This window comes from Gekko japonicus, unplaced genomic scaffold (assembly GCF_001447785.1).
Source record: "Gekko japonicus isolate JY-2015 unplaced genomic scaffold, Gekko_japonicus_V1.1 scaffold458, whole genome shotgun sequence".
Taxonomy (NCBI): Eukaryota; Metazoa; Chordata; class Lepidosauria; order Squamata; family Gekkonidae; genus Gekko; species Gekko japonicus.
This window is the reverse complement of record NW_015176465.1, coordinates 583057-593524: the sequence shown is the minus strand read 5'-3', so window position 1 is coordinate 593524 and position 10468 is coordinate 583057. Positions and strand designations below refer to the sequence as shown.

Below are 10468 nucleotides of genomic sequence, written 5' to 3'. Positions count from 1 at the left end.
AGGAATGCTGTCTCAGATAGGAGTTCCAGTCGTGCGAAAAACAGGTGGTATTTGGGCTTATTTTCAGGATATCCCCACCACCACCAAGACAAGAACAAATAGATAATCTTATATCTTTTTCCCATTGTAGGACAATGCTGTCTTCCCAGGGTTGCCAACTCCAGGTTGAGAAATTCCTGGATATTTGGGGGGAGGAGCCGGTGGAGGGCAGTGTCTGGGGAAGGGTCTGAATGGGGTTTAATTCCATCGAGTCCACACTCCAAAGTGGCCATTTTCTCCAAGGAGGAGGAGGAGGAGGAGGAGAAGGAGATTGGATTTCTACCCTTCCCTACCCAAAGGTGTCTCAGAGCGGCTTACAAACTCCTTTCCCTTCCCCTCCCCACAACAGACACCCTGTGAGGTAGGCGGGGCTGAGAGAGCTCTTGATAGAAACTGCTCTTTTTCAAGAACAGCTTTGACAGAACTATGGCTTGCTCAAGGTCATCCAGCAGCTGCGAGTGGAGGAGTGGGGAATCAAACCCGGTTCTTCCAGATTAGAGTCCGCGCTCCTAACCACTATGCCAAACTGGCTCCAAGGGAATCTCCATCTGTATTCAAGAGATCAGTTTTCATTCTGGAGATTGGCAACCTGTGTTGGGGGGAGGATTTGTACTGGGAAAACGATGTCATTGAAATAGCCCAGTTGTTCTTCTGCCCACATATCTCCTTTCCCCGTTTTTACAAGTTCGTTTTACAGTGGGGCTTTCTTTCCTCGGAAAACGATCCTCAGGAAGCATTTCATGATTATCCTCAATTCTGTATTCCACTAGTAATTAAATAATTAGTTAGAATAAAATTTAGATTTAGACAAACAAGACCATATTAAGGCTTTTGTAATGATTCAAGGCTCCGGTCACACGGGCTGGAAAATGCGGGGGGAAGCGTGGCTGTTTGCCCCGGAGCAAAATAACGTGCGGCTGCGCGATCAGACATCCGGTTGAGGTCCCATCGAGGTCCTGTAGCTAGGGGGGAGGTGCCGATCACACCACAGGCAAAGAAGCGGGGAGGGGCGGCAAACGGGGTTGTGTTTTTTTAAAAAAACTTAAATGTGCGCATGCTCCGTTGGGTGCTTGTGCGCATCCCATGGAGACTTGGGGGGGAACCTTTTTGCGAGGGGACATGGGCGGGCGCCGAATGCCACCGGAAACGCGATCAGATGCCCACCCTTGCCCCGTGGTTTCCGGAAACTAGTACCTCGGAGGTACTAGTTTTTTTACCCCGCATCTTCGGCGGGAAGCCTCAGGTGAGCCACGGGAGCTCTACGCTTCCCAGATGTGGTGGTGTGATCGCACCCAGAAAATCCGCCTATCTTCCGTCTCTGTAGCGTGGCTAATGCTCCGTGTGACCGCAGCCCAATTTTAGCATAGAAGCTCATTCAATTGTTAAAATGTAATTTCTTTAATCATGAATAGATTACTGCTGCCTTTATGAAAATTCTTGTTCATTCTTTAAAGAGAGAACCTATCCCAAAATTCCGTAATATTGATGTTTTAATAATGTCTGCTTCTATATCTGAAATCTGTAATATATTTGGTAATCCATCTGATCTTGTTGTACGTAACAACCCATAGTATTTGACCAACCTGATGAATTATATTTTCCCCTACCCCTTTTTCCCTTTTGTACCCCACCTTTTTTCTGAGAAAATATTTTTTTAAAGAAGCATTTCATGATATATAAATTTTGAGAGGACAGAACATATTATCATTGTAGAATGGATAATCGAAGAGCATCCTCTCTTGTGGATGAGAGATTCTCTGTGTGAATATCTTAATAAAACCAGCATGAAACCAGTGATTATAGTGTGCACATGCGGAATTACAAGAAGTATTTCAGAAAACATTTTAAAAACATGTTGAAAGTGGGACCTGACAAACATACCAAAGTTCTGAACCAAAAATGTTGCCTCTTCCAGTGGTGTCGTGGAGGCCAGTGTGTGAAATACGGTGATGAAGGGCCCAGGCCAACCCACGGACAATGGTCAGAGTGGTCCAAGTGGTCATCTTGTTCCAGAACCTGTGGAGGAGGCATCTCTCACCGAGAGCGAAACTGCACCAATCCGAGGTGACTGAGGATTTCTTGTTGCAAACCTGAAAGTTTTTCTTCTTATATTGTTTTATGTCATGTTGCAAAGGCATCTGGATCCCGTTTTGAGAAAGGCAGTGTATAAATATTTTTAAGGAAGAAGAATAGTAGGAGAAGAGAAGGTTGTGAAGGTTGCCAGGCTGGCGTTTTTCCAACTGCACCAGGTTTAGCAAATGGCTCCCCGCCTGTCTCACCCTGACCTAACCACAGTAATCCATGCAACGGTCACCTCTAGGATAGACTACTGAAAGTCAGTCTATGTGGGCCTTCCCTTGAGGTTGACCTGGAAGCTCCAACTGGTCCAGAATGCAACCACATGGGTCCTCACTGGGACCCCTTGGGCGGCACACATCCAAATGGTGCTGCGCAAACTGCACTGGCTACCAGTGAAGCACTGGATCAAGTTCGAGGTGCTGTTTTTTACCTTTAAGACCCTTAGCAGTCAGGGACCCACTTACCTTCAGGACCACCTCTCTCAGTATGCCCCCAGCAGAGCATTATGCTCCAGCAGTAAAAACCTCCTGGTGCTCCCCGGCCCGAGAGAGATCCTTTTTAATCCTGGTCCCCACCTGGTGGAACTTTCTGCTGGAGAGAACATCTGTGCCCTGCGGGATCGATTACCTGTTCCACAGGGCTTGTAAGGATATTATAGCTTTGGAAAAAGTGCAGAAAAGGGCAACTCGAATGATAAAAGGGTTGGAACACTTTCCCTATGAGGAAAAGTTAAAGCGCTTAGGGCTTTTTAGCTTGGAGAAACAACGACTGAGGGGAGACATGATTGAGGTTTATAAGATTATGCATGGGATAGAGCAGGTAGAGAAAGAGATACTTTTCTCCCTTTCTCACAATACAAGAACTCGTGGGCACTCCATGAAATTGCTGAGCGGTCGGGTTAGAACGGATAAAAGGAAGTCCTTCTTCACCCAAAGAGTGATTAACACATGGAATCCACTGCCACAGGAAGGGGTGGGAGCTACAAGCATGGACGGCTTCAAAAGGGAATTAGATAAGCATATGGAACAGAGGTCCATCAGTGGCTATTAGCCACAAGGTATAGATAGGGACTCTGGGGCAAGTGATGCTCTGTCTTCTTGGTGCTTGGGGGGGGGGGTGTCAACAGTGGGAGGGCTTCTAATGTCCTGGCCCCACTGGTGGACCTCCTGATGGCACCTGGTATTTCTGGCCACCGTGTGACACAGAGTGTTGGACTGGATGGGCCTTTGGCCTGATCCAACATTGCCGTCTCTTATGTTCTTATGAATCAGCGGGCAGGTGGGGAGAGGCGCACGCAGGAGGGGAGAGGGCTCCGAAGGCCTCTCCCTGCCCATCCACATCAACAGGCAGGTGGGGAGAGGCGCGGGGGGGACAGGGAGGGCTCTGAAGGCCTCTTCCTGCCCGTCCGCATCGTCAGGCGGGTGGGGAGAGGCGTGTGGGGGAGCAGGGATGGCTCCGAAGGCTTCTCCCTGCCCGTCCACATCAGCAGGTGGGTGGGGAGAGGCGCGAGGGGAGACTTACCTTGCTGCTGGGAGTTGGGGGTGGGGCTGGCAGGGCTCCTTTCTGCCAGAGCACTGCTCCGGTGCGCTCCGGCAGAAAATGACCCCTGGTCATAATCCTCAGAATTCTGGCTTTTCTTTCTGCACTGAGAACTTCAGCCCCACCAGAAAAAAAAATTGCCCTACAATCCACAAAATCCTGGCTATGGGCCTGTGACTTAGAAAGCAGAAATTCTGGAACAAGGATGTTGAGAAAGCAAGAGGTATTCTAATAAGAGCTCTCTCAGATAGAGATGTTCTGTGAGTTATTGAAATGCAGACAGCAAAGGCAGCCTGGATTGAATTGGAAAGGCTTTACATTAATTCTGTTGGCAGAGTTTAAATATGCAAAGGAAATGGAGCACTGACTGTTTAGAGAAAAATAAGTAGGTTTATTAAAGAAGAACAAACTGTTATAGAACATAGAAGAGAAAGAGAGCCCGAACTGTCTATCTAACTGCTGTGAGGGGAACAACAACAAGAAGGAAGCTCTACAGGAGCAGGAAGTCTCCAGGAGAGCTGATCACCAGACAGCAAGAACATAATTTGAAATAGCTAATCTAGCTATGCCAACTGCTAGTCCTTCAGCTCTGTAGGGTGATCTTCTGATCTTCTTCATAAGGCTACACTATTGACCTTGTGTATTCTAACACCCCTTCTCAAGGTCTGTTGTGCTAGTCCACAAGATTCATTCTTCTTCATAGAATCTGAATTATTTCACGTGGAAGTGGTTTGGTAAGGACATCTACAATCGTATTTTCAGTGGAACGATGTTTTAGTTCAACAGTTCCTTCTTTTAGAAAATCCACCTGTGTATCATCTCCCTTTTGGGAGGAGATTCTGAAATATCCCTTTTTGATCCTTGATTGGAGATTTAATCTCTTCCTCTGCTGTCTTCCTTCATTTTTCTGCTCGTTCAGTGTTCATTTTATGTCTTCCCACATAGAGGGTTAAGGCTCAGTCTTTGTTTTGGTCATGTGTGAGAATTTTCTTGGTGGTACACCTTTGTTTGTTCTAGTTGATTGTCTGATCTGTTGTCCTGCATCCCCTTTTGGTTCCTGAGGTTCTCCTGGTGTATCATCTCCACAATCCATAGTGCTTAGAAGTGCTTCTTCTGGCTCTTGTACTTTATTTTGTTCCATCAGTATAGATTCAATTATGTCTACATTTTCTTTTTTGTCTATGGAGACTTCATTGCAAATTTTTGTGGTATGTGTTTTTGGATCAAGAATTCTATATCCCATACATCCTAAGGTGTATCCAATGAAAATGCCTTGCTCAGTTCTTAAATCTAGCTTGGACCACTTTTCTTTGGGAATGTGGGCAAAGGCTTTTGATCCAAACACTCTGAGATGCATCATGCTAGGTTTTTGTCCATACCATAGTTCATATGGCATGCGTTTGGTATCTTTTGTTGTAGATAAGTGGCTGTGTAAATGGCATCACCCCAGTACATCTCTGGTAGATCCACGTCTGTCAACATGCATCTACAAATTTCAATCAAAGATCAGTTCTTTCTTTCAGCTGCACCATGTTGTTCTGGGGAGTATGGAGTAGTGAGTTAGTGATCTATACCTTGATTGGCCAAATACCTTTTTCTGTCATGTTCAGTGTATTCTTCTCCATTGTCAGTTCTGATTGCAAGCAGTTTCCTCTGGAACCTGTTACTAACCATGGCAGCATAAACTTTGAGTTTATCAAATACCTCATTCTTCTCCCTGATCAAGTAGGTAACTATATATTTGGAAAAATTGTCAATAAAAGTTAAGATGTACTTGTTTCCCTTAGGGCTTGCTGTTCTCAGTGGACCACAAACATTGATGTGAAGTTCTAGAGGGTGCTTTGTTTGGCTTGGTTCGTGATGTTTGCTAAAACTTGGTCTTGTCCCTTTTGCTTGAATGCAATACATGCAGCCCTTTTCAATTGTATATTTATTTATTTGTATGCCTTTTTAAAGTTTTGGTTCTCTAGCATTGTTATCTCTGTGGCCTAATCTCCAGGGGCACACCCAGGAGCATTTCTTATGGTTGCAGCTCATGGTCAAGTTTGCATTTTACATGCATATGTCTAAAGCATACAAGTCTTCATGCACTCTGCCTGTTGCAATGAGTTCTCCATTTTGTTTAATCAGACATTTATCCCCAAATGAAGTTACCATTCCTCTTTTTGTAAGAACTATCATTGAGATTAAATTATTTACTAGTTGTGGTACATATAAACAGTTCTCAACAAGGAATTCTCTGATCTGTTGATTTGGGAGGCTGCACTCAGTGGTTCCAGATCTTCCCCTTTCTGCCACAACAGACCTTCCATCAGCCGCACTCAGTGTTTCCTTTCTTTCTTCCTTTAAAGTTTCAACGAATTCCCTGTGTCCACTCATGTGCATTGTGTTATTTTTGGTTGCACCTTTGGTTAATATGAAGTACTTCTTTAGGGGTGGTTGTTTCAAATTCTCCCTTTTAATTTGTTTTGGAGGGGCACCTTTCTGTTTGAAAACATTGCAGTCCTTTTTAATATGACCTTGTCTTCCACATGAGTAACAAGTTAGTTTACTTTCCTAATCTCTCATATGTAAAAGAGTCTTCATGTGAGATGTTCCACATGCCTCCCCAGTCTTTGGGTCCATGGTCTGTCACTCATGAGGGGGGCCAGTCCCCTAGCTGCATTGCCTCCCTCCATTGTCTTTGTCCTGCTCAGAGACCCACTGGTTGGCTTCTCACCCTCAGTCTCTGGGGAGCTGCCAGCCAGAATGGAAGCTCTGGTGGCTGGACACCTCCGAGCCCCACCACCTTGCCACCCACCCTATGCCCACACGAAGCCCGCTGGCCCACGCACTGCTCCAGCCAGCCCTGATGCTGCCAGTGCTCAGCCGGCCACGGATGCTATACTGACCCCTTTCCCCGCCCCTTGAGCCGGCGGTCTCGCTGGCGGGCTGGCAGCGTAACCCTGCCCCTCATTCCCCTCATGGGTGGCCTGTGGCCAAGCTGCCATGCCGGGGGGAGGACCCTCATGCCACTGACGGTCCTCCTGCTATGCCACCCTCCCAGCCCAGGACCACTGCACGTGGCCGGCCTGCAAGCCAGCAGCCACCACTGGGCTGCCAAGCCGTCCGGAGGATGCTGCCCATGCCGGGACACTGCCATGGCCCATTCCACTGCCCCGGGGTCTCGGCGGCACGTCCACGCCATGGGCGTGTAGAGGTTCTGTGTCCTTCTAGCATTTGTTGTCTTGGTCCCACAACGGGCCTTGCTCCTAGTTCATGTATAAATCCATTTGGTCAGGATTGTGTTCAGTCTTTCTGTTAGGCTCCTCAAACTGTTTGTGTTTTAATGCCTTCTCCAGTTCATTAATTACATTTGAAGAGAGGTTTCCTTTTGATTCTATCTGGCATACAATATTTTCACAACTCTTGGGTAGACTAACCAAAATCCAAACCAACCAAGTCCTTATCTGCAATTTATTTGCCAGCTTCTCACTGGGTGACCTTCAAGGAACTCACCATCACACACATACGGACATAATGTGTCTCATGGGCCTGTTGAGAGGCTAAAATATTCTTGGATGATGGGCAGGATACAGACAATGATAAATAACTTTTTTAATGCTTGAAGAAGGGGGAAAATTTAGCACAAATATAATCCAAAAATAACTTGATTCAGATGAAGGTTATTGCAAAATTTTAGTTATACAAGCAGGGGACCCGCAAGGATTTGCAGGGGGCATCTCATTTCCCTCCCCCATTATTTCTTCTTTCCCTTCCCAGAAAACCCCCATAGCCTCACCCCTTTTCTTGCTTCCTTCCAGCAACAGGAGCTGGTGTTGTAAGAAGGTGAAAGGCTGAACTGTAGGTTTAAAAAGTCTGAACCTCAACTCTGCCATAAAGAACACATCCCCTTATCTGTAAAACATGTTTAATACCTTTTAAGGTTGTTATAAGCGTTACAAAAAGATAATTATGGGAAGCATTTTATACACTGAAGTATTATATTGAGTAGTTGCTGTAGATTTTCTGGGTTGTGTGGCTGTGGTCTTGGACCACAGCTACACAGCCCAGAAAATCAACAGCAACTAGTGAACTCCAGCCGTGAAAGCCTTCGACAACATATTATATTAAGATTAACAATTATTATTTAAAAATATGACATACTGCTGCTAACAGTCCCAAGTGGTACAATCCAGAATTCTGCCACCTTATTTTACATAGCATGGTTTGTTCATACAAGGGGATAGTGTGGTAAAAATCTGAAGCAATAGAATGGACTATACCACATAGAACTGCGCACATAGAAGCTGCCATTTTTTTAATGCTGTCCTGCATAGGATGTTCTGTACAAGCAGAAAACCAGCTTTTCAGGGAAAGAAGGCGTAACAGGGCTAGTGCTAGTTTTCTTGTTGTTGAGAAGGGTATTTTTCTCTCTCTGTGTGTGTGTGTGTTTTACATAGAGGATTATTCACCAAGTTCACTCTCACACTCCATATCCACCTCATCCTGCCACATGGGAAGGCCAGAATATACAAGGAAGGGAGGGACAGGTGACTTTGAAAGAAGCAGGGGTCTTTTGGGGCCGGAGTGTACCGGAGCGCCGCTCCGGCAGCCCAGGAGAGCTCGCGAATGGCGGCGGCAAGACCCGCCCCTAGCTTGCCACGTTTCAGCTTGGGGAGGCCGGAGAGCCTCATCACCGCATCACCTGGGCCGACACAGGAGCGCTGCGGCTCGGGGATGGCCGGAGAGCCTCATTGCTGTGTACCCCGGGCCAGCGCAGGAGTGCTGCAACTCGGGGGACAGCAGGAGAGCCCCGCCGCCAGCTTCCCCAGCCCCCACCAAAGTGGTAAGTAAGGGATTTGCAGGGTTGGGGGTGGCAGGGGCTTTATGGGGGTGGTGGGAGAGCCTCCCTCCCTCTCTCTCTTTGCCATCTTTCCCACCTTTCCTTTTCTTTCCCTGCTTTTTTTCTCTCTTTCCCTTCTCTTGCTTCCTTCCTTCCTCTCATTTCCTCCTTTCCTTCTCTATTTCTTTCATTCCCTCTTTTCCTTCTCTCCTTTTCCTCTTTCCATCCTTCTTTCCTTCTCTCTCTTTCTTTCCCTCCTTCTCTTCTTCTTTCTCTCCCTCTTTCCTTCCTTCTTTCTTTCTCTCTACTCTCTCTCTTTCCTTCCCTCTTCCCTTGTTCTGTGGCCCAACTCTAGTGAGAAGGGGTTTAAACTTTAAACCCCTTCTCTCTTCGCTCCCCCCCGCCAGCTGGAGAAAGGAAGGGGAGGCTTTTGAAGATGATTCTCCCCCTTTTGCTTCCCCTTCCGACATCACTTCCCGTGATGGCAGGGGGCATGGCATATGCTAATAGCCTAGTACCTCATTAGCACACCATATGCTAATGAGCTCCTGCAGCTCTTTTTCTACAAAAAGACCCCTGGAAAGGAGTGTTTAAGATTATCTGTATTGCGGTTGGCAGGTCTTGTCTCCATTCTCCAGTTGGCTGCTATATTAAGTTAGGTAAAGAATTTTCTCCATGTCATCTGACCAGTTTTGCCACTGCAAGGAATTGTAGGTGCTGAACAGACGCTCATTAATGGTAGGGGAAGCCTGGTAGCCAGTGGATGTCTGCTCACCGGGGGGTAAATAGGATATAATGTGGAATGCATAATCGCCATTCCCCAAGCTTATCATTTGACCTTTCTTTGGCACAAAGAGAAATATTTTTCAGACACTTCATGTGCTCTCCACCATGAGTCATGAAGCATATTTAGCATAGCAATGTACACATCCTTGGTGGAAAGTGCCATCAAGTTGCAGCTGTTTTATGGTAACCTTATAATTTTCAAGGCAAGAGGCATTCAGAGGTGGTTTGCCATTGCCTGGCTCTGCACAACAACCTTGGTCTTCCTTCGTGGTCTCCCAGTCAAGGGCTAACCAGGGCTGACCCTGCTCAGCTTCAGATTAATTTAGCCAGGGCTATCCAGGTCAATGTGTACACTTCCTTAAATGTTATTGAAATAGCTTTGGGGGCTCTCCAAGGCCTGGCATAATGACATTTTTGGAGTTCAGCCTCTGTCTATAAGTTTGAACTCTTACCTTCCATTCCAATGTATTTGAAAAAGTGTGCCTGCACACAAAAGCTCATACCTTGAATAAACCTTTTTTGGTCTTAAAGGTGCCACTCTGGACTCTAAATTTTTTCTACATCGTCTAACTTGTAAAGCTCTTTTGTACCCCTTCATGCATTTGTTCTACTGCTTCCAACCAACACGGCTGACCACCTGGAATTAATTTAGAAGATGGTGAGCTTTCACAAGGGGTAGGGGGCTTATCAAATTTGCAGATGACATGACGCTGGGTGGGATTGCTAATTCTGAAGAAGACAGAGTCAGGATTCAAAATGATCTAGATAGGCTGGAACAGTGGGCTGAGACAAATAAAATGAATTTCAATAGGGAGAAGTGCAAAGTCCTACACTTAGGTACAAAAAATCAAAGGCGTAGATATAGAATGGGATGGACTTGGCTTGACAGCAGCACATGTGAAAGGGATCTGGGTGTTCTGGTTGATCGCAAGCTAAACATGAGCCTGCAGTGTGAAGTGTTTGTGAAGAAAGCGAATGCAATCTTAGGATGCATTCACAGAAGTATTCTGTCCAAATCACGGGAACAGCGTTCAAGCGCTACTTCTGCTTCCTGCCATTTTCAGAAATCCACATGTGCCCTGCACTAATTTTTTTAGGTACATTGGGTCCAAATGAGACATGCCATAATGGTCCATTCCCCCACCAAGATGAAGGGAATATTTCACATAGTTTTGTGTGTGAAACAGGATAGACAGTAAT

General features: G+C 46.2%; 1 protein-coding gene across 1 annotated transcript in view; it reads left to right on the top strand.

Moving 5' to 3' along the window:
* ADAMTS16 (ADAM metallopeptidase with thrombospondin type 1 motif 16) overlaps positions 1 to 10468 on the top strand; it is a 121224-nt gene that overhangs the window by 70019 nt on the left and 40737 nt on the right. The window contains exon 13 of the mRNA XM_015427082.1: positions 1955 to 2103. Coding sequence (XP_015282568.1) covers positions 1955 to 2103 — 149 coding nt within the window. The remainder of the gene's footprint in view (positions 1 to 1954; positions 2104 to 10468) is intronic.